An 18155-nucleotide genomic window follows, 5' to 3' on the forward strand; every position below is an offset into this window, starting at 1 on the left:
TAATTTCTAATCTTGTGGCTGGTGTTAGTCCCACAAAGGCAGTCTAGTCCCCAGGCAAGAAGGAGGTTTGTTTTGGGAAAGGGCTAAACTATAAACTAAGTTCCCCCCAAAGTTAGTTCAGCCTACGCCCAGCAAAGAACAAGGACAGCTTCGAGGTTAGAAACAAGATGGAGTTGGTTAGGTCAGATCTTTCACTGTTTCAGTTACAATTTTGTAATGGCGGTTTCAAGGTCACTAATCCACTCCCCCAAAAAGCACATTAATCCATTTGAGAGGGCGGAGCCCTCATGACCTGATCATCTCTTATTAGGCCCCACCTCCCAACACTATTGCATTGGGGATGAAATTTCCATCATATGAACTTGACGGGGCACATCTTCCAACCAGAGGATGTTGGCAGACACTGCAGTCTTGCAGCCACCTTTAAAGCTGCAGCCATTGCAAAGGACCAATGACTCTGGATCCTCAAAGTTGACAGGGAGCCCCAGAGATCACTGACTTCAACCCATTCTACTTATAGACAAGGAAACTGAGTGACAAGTTACTTTCCTATTTCAAGGTTGAAAATAGTCAATAACTGATCTAAGACCCAATCCAGGGGCTTCTTCCAAACTAAGTGTTTCTGTGACGCAGGATTGCCTCCCAGTGAACCTGGAACAACATTTTTCCAGTGGAGGGACTGCTCTTTTGTCCTCTCTCAGGAAGATGGCTGAAGACAGCCTGAGCCACAAAACAAGAACACACAAAATTCAACTGATGTCAAGCTTCGTGAAGGAGTGGGCCTGTTTCCCCCACCCTACCCCAAAGGCCTGCTGAGAATCTCAGGCCCACTGGAATGCAGAGAAAAGTCGATTTTGTGTTGCTTCTTCCGAGCGAATCCCATTGCAAATTGTCTGCAGCTATCGGAGGAGTTTGTGCTGTGTGTGCTCTCCAAACGTGCATTGTACCAATAAGTCTGTGTGCTTTGACCATAAAAAGGCTCTGTTACCTCTCCTGGTCAAAGGTTTCAGGATGAATGTCTTGTAGCTTGATACATCAATATCAAAAGAGATCAGGTAACCCTGGTCAGTGGCCTATGAAGAGATTTCCTTTACAAGTAAGGAAAACTAATAAACCATTGTAGAAGGCGTAGATGTTCTGCGGCACTCAAATTCCTAGGCTCCGTCTTAAAATAGGCTTCAAAGCTCACATTCATTTGTTTCCAAGGTACCCGTTTTCAGGTTTTGTAAGGCCTCTTTTGAGGAACAAAAGTCTGCAAAGTTCTTGTTAAGCTCAGGCTTGTGAATTTGTTCTACCAGTAAATGTTTTTTTTTAAAGGTTCTTTGCCCTGGTAACATACTGAGGAAATAGAGAGAGGAAAGATCCCATCAACATCAAATCATATTATTGAGCAGACTTAAACCACACCTGTCACATGCCAGACACTATTCTATGTGCTGTATATAAATTAATTGAAGGCAGGTTGCAGTGGCTTATGTCTGTCATCCCAGCACTTTGGGAGGCAAAGGTAGGAGGATCACTTGAAGTCAGGAGTTCGAGACCAGCCTGGGCAACATAGTAAAACCCCATTCCACTAAAAATGGAGAAAATTTATCAGGTATGGTGGTATGCGCCTGTAGTCTCAACTACTTGGGAGGCTGATGTGGGAGAAACACCTGAGCCCAGGAGGTCAAGGCTGCAGTGAGCCGAGATCAGGCCACTGCACTCCAATCTGGGCAACCAGAGTGAGACCCTGTTTTAAAAAATATTAATAATAATGATGCCATCCCGCTAATAATCCCAGTGTTATCCCCTCGTTGTACCGGTTGGGGAGCTGCACAACCCAGAGCCTGTGCGTATGGGAGTCAAATTCAAGCCCAAGGAGTCTTTAACTTCTTTTTTTTCTTTGAGATGGAGTTTTACTCTTGTTGCCCAGGCTGGAGTGCAATGGCATGATCTTGGCTCATCGCAACCTCTGCCTTACGGGTTCAAGCAATTCTCCTGCCTCAGCCTCCTGAGTAGCTGGGATTACAGGCATGAACCACCATGCCTGGCTAATTTTGTATTTTTAATAGAGACAGGTTTTCTCCATGTTGGTCAGGCTGGTCTTGAACTCCCAACCTCAGGTGATCTCCCCTCCTTGGCCTCCCAAAGTGCTGAGATTATAGGCGTGAGCCACCGCACCCAGCCAAACCCAGGGAGTCTTAACTTCAGATTCATACTCTTTTTTTTTGAGACAGAGTTTTGCTCTGTCACCCAGGCTGCAGTGCAATGGTGCACTCGTGGCTTACTGCAACCTCCACCTCCTGGGTTCAAGCAATTCTCCTGCTTTAGCCTCCCGAGTAGCTGGGATTACAGGTGCCTGCGACCACACCTGGCTAATTTTTTTGTATTTTTAGTAGAGATGGGATTTCATCATGTTGGTCAGGCTGGTCTTGAACTCCTGACCTCAGGCAATCCACCTGCCTTGGCCTCCCAAAGTACTGGGATTACAGGCATAAGCCACCACGCCCAGCCCAGATTCATACTGTTAACTACCACACTCAATGGTTTCTCCTTGAGACAATGAATGGAAACTTGGTGGGGTACATTTACCAATGTCCAAAAGGAGATAAGGGAAGCTTTTTTACTTTTTATTATTATTTTTTGAGACGGAGTCTTGCTCTATCACCCAGGCTGGAGTGCAGTGGCGTGATCTCGGCTCACTGCAACCTCCGCCTCCCAGGTTCAAGCGATTCTCCTGCCTCAGCCTCCTAAGTAGCTGGGATTATAGGCTCCAGCCACCACACCCAGCTAATTTTTGTATTTTTAGTGGAGATGCGGTTTCACCATGTTGGTCAGGCTGGTCTCAAACCCCTGACGTCATGATCCACCCGCCTTGGCCACCCAAAGTGCTGGGGTTACAGGCGTGAGCCACCACGCCCGGCCAGAGAGAAGGGAAGTTAAGCACTGAACCGAGAAGCCTGAGGCCTGAGATCTGGTTTCTGAGCAAGCACAAGAGTGCCCAGGGCAGGACGCTCTCCCCACAGGCCCTGCCCCTCAGCTCCCAGGGCCAGATGCGCCTTCCCTGAGCCTCCTACCTCCACCGTTGGCATCCCTGAATTCCTCTAGCCTTTCTACTTATTTTTTTACGGCATTTGCCACCATATTAGATGCTGTTTAATTTATTTGTTTATTATGTTTATTTCTACAGTTGTCATTCTCTCTTAGACTATAAACTCTCTCTTAGACTATAAACTTCAAGAGAAGATTTGGGAGAGTTTTGTCTTTTTTGTTCATTGATTTCTCCAAGATTTGGGAGAGTTTTGTCTTTTTTGTTCATTCACCTAGAACAGTGCTTGATACGTGGTAACTGCTAAATAAATATTTGTTGAGAGACAGAATGGGAAAGAGGGAAGGAAAAAAGAAAAAAGAATGCCGCCAGGCATGGCAGTGTGTGTGCACCTGTGGTCCCAGCTACTCAGGAAGCTGATGCAGGAGGATCACTTGAGTCCAGAAGTTCTGAGCTATAGCACCCCATGCCTACTGGATGTCCACACTGAGTTTAGCATCAATATGGCAACCTCCTGGGAGCAAGGGACCACCAAGTTTCCTAAGGAGGTACGAACTGGCTGACCCAGGTCAGAAATGGAGCAGGTCAAAACTCCTGTGCTGATCAGGAGTGGCACTGTGCCTAAGATCAGCCACTCCACGCCAGGCTAGGCAACACGGCAGGACCCTGTCGCAAAAAAAGAAAAATAAAATAAAGAAAAAATAGAATTCTCACAAGCAGACTGTAGGTGCTTCCCCTGAAATGGGAGAGTAAGCTAGTTGGCTTCTATGCCTCTTCCAAATCAAACAACCTCTGATTTTGAAAACAACTCAAATCAGAATTTCAAAACATAGCCACCATAGGGATTAATGAAACTAAAACTCAGAAGACCAGATTCCCTCACTTACAATGTGGGAATGTGATAAACTGGTCAAAAACCCTCAAGGATTTGTGAGACTCAAGCATACACCAACTTGGGAAGCTCTGCAGTGCTACACAGGGGTGGGAGGCATTGCGACCTTTTTCACTATGAGTGTGGACCATCTGTGGCCTGAAGCAAGTGTCTGAGCTGCCACAGGCCAGGCCAGGGGTAGGCTCAGTGAGCCTAGGCAAAGGACCAGCTTCCTCCCTCAGATAGCCCCAAACTCAGCCAGAGGCCCCTCATATGCTTTCATTCATCAGCGCCTCAACCCCAGTGCCTCTGTGTTTCTCTTCCTGCCTTCTATACAATCCCCAGGGCTTTAACTCTCTTGCAGACTGTGGGCTTCTTGTAGACAGTCCTCTATGAGCATTTTATCTTCACTTCCCCAGAACTGCCAGCATAGTCAGTTCCAGACACTGATCGATGTCTAAGGGATGTCTTTTCCCATCTGAATTAGCCAGAGAGCTCGTGAACTGGGGTTGGTGGGAGACCCACCCATAAAGGAAATCCTCGCCTCGCTCCTTCCTCTGTTGCTGTCTATACTGCTGGCATCTGCGAAGGCTCTGTCACCTGTCAGTCACAGGGCAGGTGCTCAGAATCAGAGGAAATGAGAGCCCTATCTGCCTTAAGGGAGCCCACAATTTGGGGGTCCAGGAGGTACGTAAGGCAGCTAGAAGAAAAGTGCACAGAGGCCAAGGGCTGAGAAAGGCCTACCTGCGGGTGCAAGATTGAGAAGGATTTCAATTAATGGAATCTGGATAACCTAGAAGGAGGGATGTGGTGAAACAAGTCACAGATGGAGAAACAGCCAGAGTCCAGCACGCGCAGGGCCGTGGACAATGGAGTTAGTGGGACCGGGTAGAAGTGCCTGCATGCTGGGCTGGAGAGTCGGGACTCGATTCTGTACATAACAGGGAACTGCTGGAAGTTTGCATAAAGAGTAGGTGGTTTAGAAGGGTAATATGGAAGCATGATGTAGGTGGATGGGCAGGCCAGGAGGTGGGGAGGCTACAGTGTGTGCAATGAGAAAGTGAATGTTATGGGAAGGGCAGTGGGCAGGTCATAGGAGACCCCGGTTCTAGTCTCCCTGGGTTAAGCCATTAATTCCGGGTGGGATCCCGCACCCTCATTCTGTGAAATGAATTTCAATGAGATGATCTCTGTGCTTCGTCTCAGCTCTATGATTTATTGATCTAAATGATGTAGAGCTCTTTCCCGGTCTCAAAACTGCTCTTGGAATGCAGAGATGGTTTCTCATGTTATTGAAACAACTAGTTCAATTCTTCTGTGACTACAGCAATTACTTTATAGATAATTGCAGAGCTAAATTTGGTGACATTCCCTCAGCTAGGTCAGAAAAGGCAAATATGGGATTTTTTCACTTTAGTTTTAATACTTTAGGTGCATATTTGTGGCCCACCTAATGCAAAAATGTTTCATGTTATATACTACATTACATACATTAAAAAGATGGCGAACCTAACAATGGAAAACAAGAAACAGTAAACATTTATTAGAGAATGACCACTGGAGATGTTAGAGGGGGTGGAATTTGGCTCTGAGCTCCCCAGCAGCCAGAGCAAAAAGAGCATAGTAGGAATTGTAGTTTAGTGGCCTTGTGCATATGAACAGTTTTCTTTCTTCACGGTTAAGCATTCCATTTCTTTGCACACACTCAGGTAGGCTCCTTATGGGAATCACAAATAGAGAAACTGGGATGACTGAGCTGGGCTTCAAGAATCTTAGGTACACAATTAATGTAAGGTTGCTTAACTTTCTTTTGGTTCTTGCATACAGAGGGGCAGAGGCTGTGAGTGATTTGGGGCCTGTAAAGTGCAAAACAAACAAGTTTTTTGAATGACAATTCAAAAAGAAAGCGTGCATTATTTTTTAGTCTGGGGATGGGGACTAGGAGAATTAAAGGGCATTTTATCTTATTTTCTACATGGCGAGACCATCAGAAAGATGTCCATGGTAGTATCACCAACCTCATATCTCAAGGGTGTGCGATAAGCAGGATAAGGAGGACCGAGTTCTAAACTCCTACTTGCCTTTATAAAATGACCAAAGCGGCTGGGCATGGTGGTTCACACCTGCAATTCCAGAACTTTGGGAGGTTGAGGTAGGTGGATCACAAGGTCAGGAGATGGAGACCATCCTGGCTAACATGGTGAAACTTTGTCTCTACTAAAAATGCAAAAAATTAGCCGGGCGTGGTGGCACACACCTGTAGTCCTAGCTACTCAGGAGGCTGAGGCAGGAGAATCGCTTGAACCTGGGAGGCGGAGGTTGCAGTGAGCCGAGATTGCACCACTGCACTCCAGCCTGGGCACCAGAGCGAGACTCCGTCTCAAAAGAAAAAAATAAAGATGACCAAAGCAGACAAGGACACATGGCTTGGTGTCTCCCACATGCTTTGGTGTCTCCCACATGGCTTGGTGTCTGCCATCTCTGCCCCTGACAAACTGTGTCCAGGCAAGCAAAGCTGTCTCGTCTCTGGACCTGCTTTCTTCTCAGTGAAGCAAAAGGCCTTTTTCTTTTTTTTCGGCTCACAGTTAAAAATCTGAGATGAACAAAACCCTAGAGAAATAACCGAGTACAACCTGACACTCAAAAGAGAAATAGGTTATTTGTACACTTTTAGTTCTGAGAAGCTGCTTACAAGCAAGGGTCTTACGTCCCAACAGGTAAACTTATCTCCTTAACACAGGAGCCCAAGTAGCCAAGACACTGCTGTGTAATAGGAATGGCAAGTAGAGAGCCATGCCACCCATATGGGGTCTCCATTGTGACCCCAGGGTCTCTCCTGCACCTGGTACTTGCTCTGGACTACATAACTGTCACTTGGTGAAATACACTTTGGTGAATCACACTTTGGTGAATCAGGTTGAGTTCATTGAAGGGAGGAACACATTTCCATCTTTTTATTCTGCTTACCATGCTTAGCCTAGAACCTCCACAGATCCTAGTGAAGGTTTTTAACAATGAATTCTTGGAGACAAACTATGCTCTACCTTAAAATAGAAGACTGTCTGTCAATGGGACGAATTCTACCAAAGCCCAATACAAGCGAGTTAAACAACCCTGTGGCTGTTTTTACTTCTCTTTTAAGGGGACTGATCTGAGGTCTCAGCTTAATTCAACTAAGGAGCCACAGTCTACATAAGTGCTCTGTAAATTATCAAGTGCCATTGCTACAATGCACACAGTAGTCACTAATATCATCTCTATTCTGCATAATCTTGGAGAACTGCCTTAATTTCCCCAAACTCAGTTCCCTCCACCTTAAGTGGGGACAATGACTCATGCCCCCCAACCAGGATTGTACAGGTGCAAAAAGGCTATTTATGGAAACCAAATTCCCTCTATAAGTTATGGATTATTTATGGTTGTTCCTTAAGGGACAGAGTATAATGCCATTAAGGAAAAGGTTGAGTTGCATCATTTAATTTTAAGCTATTTATTTTCATAAACATGAGGTATTTCAAAGTGCTATAAGATGCAGCACTAAATATATACATTTTGAAGAAATTAAACACAGAACTTTGCATTTACCCAGTTCTATGCACCAAACATGAACAAATACATTAACAGGAAGAAACAGGCTAGGAAAAAGGCATATATATATATAGTAAATTTCTTTACAAAAGTTTCTTAGTTCAAAAAGTGATAAAGTAATATCTACTCAAAACTTTCACAACTCATTTTCATACGAAAATATAAGTATCAAATTTAGTTATGTATCAGCGTCATACTAAAGTATACAGGCAGTGTAAGAATTAGTACAGTACATAACAGAGATTAACAATATATTTGTATACAAAACATGCTCCTCAAACATTGAGGTATTATTACAGTACTTAGGTATGAACTTCCAGTCTAATACTGGCCGCAAAAGCCACCTCTCATTACCCAGGATGTATACAAAAGGCGGATGTGTCAATGGTATTTACAGAAATGTTCCCCAGGGGTATCAAATGGCAAACCCCTTACGTGGCATCTGCTGGAACTTAAGCACCATTTTAAAAAGAAGGAATGACTTTCTGTTGTTTGGAAACTTGGAACACACAAGGTGACTTCAACAGCCCCAGAGGCTCCCAACCGTCACCAACTTTTACCGCTGTCATGGAGGTGAGGTGGAGGAGGCTGCAGGGTCACCCAGATCCTGGGATGCAGGCTCTCCAAGGTCCCAGCAGAACCCCACACTGGTGGTCCTGCTGCCCACCCAGAGCCGAACTCGACAGGGGACCAATTTGAAAGTAAACCAACATTCTTAATGTCAACACAATGTTTGTTTAAAAAAAAAAAAAAACAAAATGTGCAAAGTGGCAGTGACTGTCCAGTTTTGAGAAGCGTCTAGCAAGTCCGAGCGTGTTCAATTTTCTTTAGCAACTGCTGCTGTCTTGCCTGCAATTTTTCCTTTTCCAGCAAAAGCTGGTGCTCCTCGGCCTGGAGGGAGTGGACATACTCGGTGGCCTTTTTCAAAATGACCACCTTGGCGGCCTTCTCATTCTTTACCAGCTCCGGCACGTGGTCCCTGAGCGTGAGAAAGCTGGACCGAAGGTCGTTGCGGCGCTGGCGCTCCAGGATGTTGTGGTTCCTGCGACGCTCACTGTCCTCCGAGTCAGAGTTTCGGGGGCTCAAGCTCTTAGCCTTTGGGGGGATGACACTCTTGAGCGGACGTGGGGACGCCTCGCTCTTTATCTTCTTCTGGGGGGGTGCATCCTCACTCTCCACGTAGGGAGATGGGGCGGCATAGTTGTGCTGCTGGTGGATGGGAAGGCATCTTTTGAGGATCAGCTCACTGGACTGAGCCCTCCCAGGACCCAGGGCTGCGTTCTTGGGACGCACGGTGATGGTGAATGTGGTGACAGCCTTGGTGTTGGAGGAGGAACGCCGCTTCTCCACAGTGACCACATCAATTTCCTCCTCTTCATCTTCCTCTTCATCATCTTCATCATCTGAGAAAAAGATGCGAGTTACTCTCATGTGAGAACCATTTGAATGAAATTCACATATGTATCCGTGTTAATATGTGTGCATATCTGTCTCTTCCGTCAGACCCTGGCAGACTGCTATTTTTATGGGTCCATCAATATAGATGTGGACAGTTATGTATTTGTTTTAGATCTCTTTAAATTAAACATATCTGTAGGCCAGACGTGGTAACTCACACCTGTAATCCCAGCACTTTGGGAAGCGGAGGCGGGCAGATCACCTGAGATGAGGAGTTCGAGATCAGCTTGGCCAGCACGGTGAAACCCCGTCTCTACTAAAAATACGAAACTTTGCTGGGCGTGGTGGCATGCTCCTGTAATCCCAGCTACTCGGGAGGCTGAGGCAGGAGAATGACTTGAACCCGGGAGGCGGACGTTGCAGTGAGCCCAGATCATACCACTGCACTCCAGCCTGGGCAACAAAATTCCATATCAAAAACAAAAACAAAAACAAAACAAAACAAAAAAAACCCCCATGCATACATACATATACACATATGTATGTATATATATTTTTCTTCCCCATACCCCAACTGTGCTTTCAGTCTCCATTCAAGACTTTAGCAGGTGGTAGAAATAAATATAAAGAACTTGGCCTTTAGGGTCAGACAGAATCCTGGCTCCACCGCAGACTAGTTGGCATGACCCTGGTCAAGTTACCCGGCCTTTCTAAGCCTGTTTCCTCAGCCATTAAATGGGGATGACACCACTTTGACAGATAATATGTAGACTTAGCACAGAACTGAGCCTAGTAGACAGATGCCCAGTAAATGGTAGCTTTTATCATAATCACCAGTCTGCCCTGTGGACTTATTTACATTTCTAGCTCCACACTTAACGAGTTGAGGCCTCTCATTTTAGGAGCCTCATTTAGCAGTTTACACATGGTTGTTTGATTTTAAGTCTTTAAACAAACTTGAGGAACAATTTAATTAACTGAAGAAAAAAAACAACTTTTCGTCCACAAACCTGAGTTTTATACAATAGGCAGTTTTTCATTTAACGAAGATCAAATCTTAACTACAAAGCCATAATCCACAGTTGGTATAAACCCCCAAATGGGAGCAGCTCTCCTCAAAGCCACCAATAATAACAGCAACAACAAAAACGTGTAGCATCATGTGTGCATTCTTCCCCCCTCTCCTCATTGACTACCACGCTGGGGTAGAAAATTATTGTTTAAAATACAAGCATGAAAATCAAAACATATCTTCTGCTTGATCTGAACGGGACCGGAAAGCTGAACAATTGTGGGATTTGTTCTAAAGCCGAAATGTGAGGCTGTTCCAGTCTGTGGGTCCCTTTAAGCCAATGTTTTGGTTTTCTGCCAAGAAGACAGCTGTTGGAAGGAAGTGCTTCCTCACCGAAAGCTGTCAAGGCACAGACATTAAAGGGACAGAGCCGTTTCAAACTGGAGGCTTATCACCAAGTTTCCTTCCAGGAGCCTCAAAGATCTCTCCTCAGCCCAGAAGTAAATTTAGGCTTGTTATCTACCCGCATTCTGAAAACACTGGTTTTCAAAGTCCAAGGGGGGTTCCCAGCTCCCTGATCCAAGGACAAGGCAATGCCACTCTTTGGGTTGAGTTCTGTTCATCCAGACCCCCAGGGAAAGGCTTGGTTTTAACTCTTCCCGTCAGCTTAAGACACAGACAAATGCACACAATAGAACTAATCAGTGAATCCTCCCAGGATGCGAGCATTCCTGGAGAGGCTGCTGAGTGCCTGCCCTCACCTTCAAGGGCACTGGGTTACAGATACAACTCAACATCTCAAATTGGGCCTGGAATTCAGGCTGGAAGACAAAACTGGAGCCAGTTTTCACTGCACACCGGAAAGAGGAGGCCCCTTGAGAATGTACACAACTGCTGTTGCACTTGCAGCCAGCTGCTGAATGGAGGGAGGGAGGGTGCCCCCGCCACCCCCAGCCTTTAGGATCCCGGGCCCGCCTGCTGGCCGCGCATATCGCCGCCTGCTGGCCACGCACCAGGAGCAAGTAGCCCACCACCCACCGAGGATGGGGGAAGGGAAAGGTACCGACATTTGAAAAAAAAAAAAAAAGAAAAAAAGAAAAGAAAACCGGCTCTAGCCATCTGTGCAACCTTCCTATAAGCTCCTGCGCCTTAAATAGGGCTTTGCACAGCCCTTGTATCTTCTCGGGATGTATTTCCGTCCCCTGACCTGGGCCGGAGAGTCCCTTTCACCCCTGCGCTAACAGGTTTCTGTCCAGGCAATGCACCCAGCAACCCCCTAAACCCCCACCCGGTTTAGCCACCAACTTTCTCCAATTTTATTCCTCAGACTGTGCCGCAAAAGAGAGGTGGGGGACGAGGTGAGGGCCCGTGATGGCCTAGAGGAGGGCTCCCCGGGAGAGGATGGAAGGAACTTTAGTGAAGGCGAGAATTGGAGAACACCCCTTTTGCAGCGGACTTCTCAGCCCCTTCTCTTAACCCCGAGGAGAGACTTGGGGGAAACAGGACCTCTGTGCCCCCAGCACTGCCTCCAAAATGCTCCCCAGGCCAAGACATACGAGCACTAACAAAGGGGACGCGACCCGGGGTCCAGTGCCCCAGGGAGGCAGCCGGACCCGAGTTCGGTCTTTACCTGAATCGCTCAGGGTGTCCTCTCCGGAGGTACTGAGGGCCTTGTGGTCGCTGCCGCTGGTCTGACGGCCGCCTGGGCGCGGAGGGGCGGCCCCTGGGGCCCCGGCTGGGGCGGCGATACCCGCCCCCGAGGCGACCGCAGGGCCCGCCGCCGGGGCACTGGCCGGGGCTGCGGGCACGGGCGCTGGCTCGCGCTTGTTGACGGGAAAGGGGAAGACCACGGCGGGATCCACGCACTCGGCGGCCGGGTGGGCGAGCTCGGCGGGCAGGGCGGCCCCGGCGCGGCCGGCTCCCGCAGCCCCGCCGTGCCCGCGACCCGCAGGGCTGGCGGCGCCGGCTCCCGGGGACTGGGCGGTGGAACCGGCGGTCGGCGGCCCGCGGCCGTGCTGCAGCTTCTCGCTCACGGCGCGCTCCAGCTTCTCGCGGGCGGAGAAGCCGCTCCACATGCAGTCCTGGAGGATGACCGGGTTGGGGGTGAGGCCACCCAGTCCCCCCAGGCCGAACGCGTCCTCCTCGGCCGGGCTGCCCCACAGCTCGTTCTCAAGCAGCATCTCCGTGACCCAGCTCGGGGGCTCGGAGCTGTGCTCCGCGAAGCCACGGCTGGGCGACAGCGGGGGCGTGGGCAGCAGCTCAAACTTCTTCCAGATGTCCTCCCCCGGGGGGGTCGAGTCGGGGCCGCCGAAGTAGAAGTCATCTTCGTCCGGGTAGAAGCAGGGCTGCAGCGAGTCAAACTCGAGGTCTGGGTTCTTGCAAATCATGCCCGGCATGGTGGACGCGGAGCAGCTCGGCATCGGCTCGCCTCCCGGCCGGCGACTGAGGGCTTCTTTCCGCCCCGCTGGTTTTAATACCGGGGGTGCTTCCTTCCCGTGGGGGGCGCGGAAGGCGGGGGCCGGCGCCGACCTCCAACACTGCAACCGACAGACACACCGGAGAGGGTGGGCAAACGGAGCAGACCAAGGGGATAGGCAATGGGCGCCCCCTCTAACCAGGTTCCCCAATCTTCCCTCCAAGCCCCCCACTCTGCCCACTGCTCCCGAAGGTGGAGGAAGTTGTGCCTCTCGCTCCCTCCCTCCTTTTGTGTACAAGCTGTCTACGACAGGGGGTGGGAGGGGGCATGCAGATGCAGGGGGTGGTGGCGTGGCTCCGCAACTTTGGAAACTGCCATTTCATTCACACAAGGCACTGCCTGGGGGAGGGGGCTGTTCCTGGCTGCAGAATTCTAGCTCTCACCAGCAGGCAGACAACCGCACTCGCAGCGGTGTGGGGCCGGCTGCTCAGGGGAAGCCCCGGGCTCTCCGACCCAGCTACCGGGTATGGTATTTGGAGTACCTTCTACCCCCTTTGTAAAAATGCAACCTCAGGAGTGCAAATGATAGCAGGGGATTTAGAAAACTTTGCAAATAAAAAAAAGCCTTTCTCTAGACGGAGACCAACAACAGACACCCATATCCACAAATCCTTCCCCTCCCCAAACTTAAGCAAACGCCCCTCGGCATTCACCCGCTGCAGGAATACTCCTGCCAATAGCTTATTTGGAAGCTCTCTAAGCCCACCCCTGCTCTTCCAAACCCCCAACAACGTCCTCTTCCAGGGCGGGGGAGGCTGAGCCCCTGTTCCCGGGAATGGCAGGGGCGCCCGCGCGAGGAGGGTCGCCGGGAGAGACGCCTCTCCTCCGAGCTGGAGCAGCCGTGACCCAGATTACGACCGCGGCGGCCTCGCCCTGCCTAACCCCCCTTTTCTTCCTCCAGGGGCACCCTTTGGAGAAGAACCCCAGCCTGTGGTGGGGACGCACCGGCTCTCCGACCGCTGAAACACAGACAGATCTTCTAGAGCAGGGGGAATTTCTTTTCGCAGAAGCCATTACTCCCCCCGGTAAGGGCTGCAAAAGGATTAGGGCGGGCCTCCTCTAGCCAGGATGCCTTCGGGGCTGAAACTGGCTTTTCTGGGAAAACCCAGAGATGGTTTTGTTTCGGAAGCAGAAACAGTCCCCCGGGCATATTCGGGCGCCCGGTGCGCACGTCGCAATCCCGTCCAGGGCTTGCCTTTCCCCGGCGCTCGTCGCTCCCTGGGCGCCGGGCGGTTTGCAAGCCCTGCTCCTTACCTCCCGCCGACTGCAGGGGATCCGGAGGCGATTCTGCGCGGGTGTCTCCGGGTGGGCCGGGGGGGGCGGGGGTGTCCTCGGATGGCTACAGTCTGTGCGCGCTTGCGCCTGGCTAGCGCTTGCTCGGCTCCAACACAGTTCCCAGGAGCCCCCCGCATCCACCCAGCGCGTCCAGACAGATGACTGTCACTGCCTGCGCTTTGAAGCTCGGGGGATATTATTAACTGAAAAATCTGACACACCCGGGGGGCGGGGAGAGAAGGGGGCTGTGGCGCAGACAAGGGGGAGGGAGAAAGGAGAGGAAAGCGGCTTTACCCCGCCCTCCTGATTTCCATAAAAATCAGGGGAGGCGCCAAGGCTTTCGCGCCAAAAGCCACTTGCTTTTCTTTGCAGAGAGAAGGCTGCAAAGCTGGGAAGCCCGGGGTGTGCTCCTCCCGCTCTTTTGGACCCCCGGGATTGCACCGGCTGCACTCTGAGAACCAGCTGCGCGCCGAGCGGTGCAATGCAGCACCCACCCTGCGGGCCTGGCAATTGCTTGTCATTAAAAGAAAAAAAAAATTACGGAGGGCTCCGGGGGTGTGTGTTGGGGAGGGGAGACCGATGCTTCTAACCCAGCCCCCGCTTTGACTGCCTGTTGTGCAGCTGAGCGCGAGGCCAACGTTGAGCAAGGCCTTGCATGCAGGGAGGTTGCTCCTGCGTAATTCCGAAAGAAGGCTAGTCCGAAGGTGCAAAATAGCAGGGAGAGGACGCGCCCCCTTAGGAACAAGACCTCTGGATGTTTCTAGTTTCAAATTGAAAGGAGAGGGGCGCCCCCCTTGTTTGAAAATAAATAAATAAGTGCGAGCTACGAGGGTGGCGCCGCGGTGGTTTCTTCGGCCGAAGGCGACACCTCGCGGAGACTGAGCAGAAAGCGGAGCTGCCCGGCCTCGGCGCGGACCTGGAGTGCGGCCACTCTGCAAGTCTTCCGCCGCCCCCGCGGGACTGTCCACGCGTCCTCACCACTGCGGAGGGGGAGGCGGCCTGGCTCTGCTTCCGAGGGGGAATGGGCGTACGTTCCCTGCAGCCGTCCCCAGGGCTCCCAAGTTAACCTTTTCAAAGCCACCATTCTCCCCAATTATGGGCAGGCGAATCTGATTTACCGAGATGGAAGTGCTGTCCACACCTCCTGAGACCCAACCTCGGCTCAAAAAGCTTGATTCCAAACTGTTGAAGGGAAAAAGGAAAGCTGCTGTCACTAATTCGTTTCTTTGTGCCTCAGTTTCCTCAATTGTGAAATGGAGTTCGTGGTGCCTCCTACCTGAGAGTTATGAAAGCTCTTATAAGTCCCCAGCCCATAATAGTTGTGTCAGCTATTATTATTATGATGACCACGACATGATATTCTTCCGGGGAAAATAGCACCCCTCTGTCCAGCAGCAGCATGGGCCCCCTCCCTTCCCGCCACCATGAAATCCTGGCTGTACTTCACTCTGGTCTAGCTTTTCTTACAGGTGTATTTGTTTGCAGGGGACCAGACATTATTACCCCTGCCCTCCAAACTCTCCAAAAACAACCCTGGTCTCCTGGACAGCCCCCTTCACAACCAAATACACAGTGAGGTGGGATTTTGCCTTGAAAAACATTCCTTCGGCTCGTTTGGAGAGAGGGGAACCTGGCCCTGGGATTGGGGTGGGAAGGCTTCCTCACCTCCCCCTACTTTTTTCTCCAAACTGGAAATGGCATTCTCCATCGCCCCCACCTCTTCAACTCACCATTGGATCTAGTTAAGGAGGAGGATGCTGAGGGTCAGGGGGCAACCCATAAAATGCTCACAGATTAGCATTTGTGAAGGCCTTTCCAGCCCTGGCCCTGGATGCCTATAGAGCTCTAGGGAGAAAGAGTCCCAGAGTTGTAGGAAGAGGCCCATGAATGCGGATGAGCTGCCCTTCCAAGCACCTTTATTATTGTTATTTCCCTCACAAATGTAAAAGCCTTCACCTTTGCAAAAGCCTTTTACAGCCCCACTTCTGCTTTTCCCTAGCCCCGTAATCGCCACCAAGCCCTCCTGCTGAATTCTCGCCTAGCGTCCTGTCCTTTCCTGTCCAGCACTCACCTCCATTTGTAATGATGTATGCCTGGGAGTATTTATTTGTTTAGTGCTCACTTCCGTGACACTGTAGAAGACAGGCTCAGTCTCCCTCACTAACCTGTGACTTGCGTCAGTTTTGCTCCAGAGGGGATCCTCATGGCACAGCAGCGTACCTGTATATAGTAAGTACTCATGGTATTGTTCAAGACCAAGATCACCGAATGAGTCCTTCTAAGGTGGCCAGATCTTCTGTGGCAGGACTGTGAAAATAGGCCAGGATGGGTTCAGTTGCTGCAATTCAAAGTCCTACCTTTGTCCTTTCTCATCAGATGAATGATCATCACTAGGTCATTCACCCTTTGTCGAGGGACAAGGTGTAGCAGAAAAGGGGGACAGAGGGACAGGAGACCTGGTTACTCTACATGCCTTTGAGCAAATCATTTATACTTCCTGGACCTCAATCTCTAATCTCCTGCTTTTAATGCAAGCCGGTAATTACTGACAAGTCTGAATCTGAAGGTTAACAGAATGATAAAATTCAACAAATATTTATTGGTTACCTTCATTTGTAAGTAGAAAGATAAAAGACTTTGTACATGGAGAAAACATGCTAATGCTGATTCTTAGTCTGCTTATAGAGAAGCCTGAAAATCCCTCTTAAAAATGTTGAAACATTTCAACTATGTGAACACACACAAAACAAATCTTCATATGGTTTCAAAGCCAAGGTTTTGTTCAGTACTGCCATGGTTTGAATGTGTCCCCCCAAAAAAACACATGTTGGAAATGTAACCCCCAGTGCAACAGTGTTGGAGGGGAGGTCCCCAAATTCCAGTGGGACCTAAACCCCAGCCAGTGTCCAGGCTCTTGACACCACCAAGAGAATGAATTCAAAGACTAGTTGGAAAATAGTGAAAGTAGGATTTGTTGCAAAGGGAAAAGTACACACTCAAGAAAAGGGAATGTGGGTGTACTCGAGAGACTCACATGAAAGGGGGTTTGGGGCTGCTACCTTTATGGGTTTCTTTAACCAAGAGGTGGAATATTCATGATCATTCCTAGAAAAATGAGGATATTTCTCAGAACTGTGACACCACCTATTTTTACACCAAATATGGGTGTTCTCAGAACTGTCATGATGCTAGTGAGGTGTGTGATTTAGTATGTTAATGAGCGTCTAATGAGGTCCTAGGAGAAACCTAGGTCAAATCCAGTGCCGTGCTGGGTTCAGTGGGTCTTAGCCAGCTTGGTCCACATTCCGTTTTTCAGGGTCTTATCAGCCCATGGCCCATGCAGCCATTTCAACAGTTTCCTTTTGCTAGTCATGTGAAATTGCTGCCCAGAATCTTCTATTATTCTGCAGCCACCTTGTATTATTCCTGTCTCAGGACTTAATGTGAGGTGTTTAGGTCATGAGGGCTCCACTCTTGTGAATGGATTAATGTTAATTATAAAAGGGCTTGAGGCTGGGAGTTTGATCTCTTGCTCTCTCTTCCTTTTTCCTGCCAGGGGATGGTATACCATGAAGGCCCTCAGCAATTGCTGGCACCTTGATATTGGACTTCTCAGCTTCCAGAAACATGAGAAATACATTTCTTTTCTTTGTAAATTACCCAGTCTGTGCTATTAGGGTATAGCAACACAAAATGAACTGAGACAAGCACCCATCTACTACTGTGTCTGAGCCCCAGGTAGGTTTGGAACAGAGGTAAGTTAAGGTGCAGCCGCAAGGAGCTCACTGTGGACCAGGGAAGGAGACCCACATGTGAAATGGATGCCTCAATCTAATGACCAACTGCTAGAATAGAATTATACACAGCGTTTGGTTTATAATTAAGGCGATTTTTGAGGGAGGAGAATATTTTAGTTTACAAATCTCCTCTTAACTAAGACACACACACAAAGAAACAACACACACATACACACGTTGAGAAGGGTCCAAACCATGACCGGCTAGGAGAGCAACAGCCTCTAGATGGTTTTTCCAGATTGTGAATTAAAGATCTGCTGGGTTGGCCAGGCATGGTGGCTCACGCCTGTAATCCTGGCACTTCAAAAGTCTGAGGAGGGCAGATGGCTTGAGCCCAGGATTTTGAGACCAGCCTGGGCAACATTGTGAAACCCCGTCTGTACAAAAAATATAAAAATTAGCTGGGCATGGTGGGTGTGTGCCTGTGGTCCCAGCTACTTGGGAGGCTGAGGCAGGAAGATCACCTGAGCCCAGGGAGACCAAGTGTGCCATCATCACTCCACTGCACTCCAGCCTGGATGACAGAGTGAGACCTTGTCTCAAAAGAAAAAAAAAAAGATCTACTGGGTCTGTCTTCGGGGACAAGAGCACAGTTTCTCCTAGGATCTTCACACCTTCTCCCTCAAAATGTGTACATTTTTACTGATTAAATAATTTAAAAATCCTTGGGATCGATTGACTTCATTTGGAAAACAGTAAAGCTAGCT

At 49.3% G+C, this 18155-nt stretch overlaps 1 protein-coding gene and 1 long non-coding RNA gene across 2 annotated transcripts; one reads left to right on the forward strand and one right to left on the reverse strand.

The window, feature by feature from the left end:
• Window positions 1-7376: 7376 nt before the first annotated feature.
• MYCN (MYCN proto-oncogene, bHLH transcription factor) lies at window positions 7377-13825 on the reverse strand. The gene is made up of 3 exons (XM_055253575.2): window positions 13322-13825; window positions 11531-12437; window positions 7377-8893 (listed from the first exon to the last, which is right to left on the reverse strand). The coding sequence occupies exons 1-3, from the start codon at window positions 13388-13390 to the stop codon at window positions 8289-8291; spliced, it is 1581 nt and encodes a 526-aa protein (XP_055109550.2). The 5' UTR covers window positions 13391-13825; the 3' UTR covers window positions 7377-8288.
• LOC134733474 (uncharacterized) lies at window positions 12692-18112 on the forward strand. The gene is made up of 4 exons (XR_010116958.1): window positions 12692-12845; window positions 13278-13401; window positions 15651-15880; window positions 17208-18112. It is a non-coding gene; the product is annotated as an uncharacterized lncRNA (long non-coding RNA).
• Window positions 18113-18155: the final 43 nt, after the last annotated feature.

The sequence above is a fragment of the Symphalangus syndactylus genome, chromosome 18 (assembly GCF_028878055.3).
Source record: "Symphalangus syndactylus isolate Jambi chromosome 18, NHGRI_mSymSyn1-v2.1_pri, whole genome shotgun sequence".
NCBI lineage: Eukaryota > Metazoa > Chordata > Mammalia > Primates > Hylobatidae > Symphalangus > Symphalangus syndactylus.

Bases quoted from the DNA above. Each gene is read 5' to 3' on its own strand.
- MYCN (XM_055253575.2), bottom strand. From the start codon at position 13,390: ATGGCTTCTGCGAAAAGAAATTCCCCCTGCTCTAGAAGATCTGTCTGT. The intron at 12,438-13,321 runs GTGCGTCCCCAC...TGTCGGTTGCAG, and splicing joins TTTCAGCGGTCGGAGAGCCG to TGTTGGAGGTCGGCGCCGGC. The intron at 8,894-11,530 runs GTAAAGACCGAA...TCTTTTTCTCAG, and splicing joins GGACACCCTGAGCGATTCAG to ATGATGAAGATGATGAAGAG.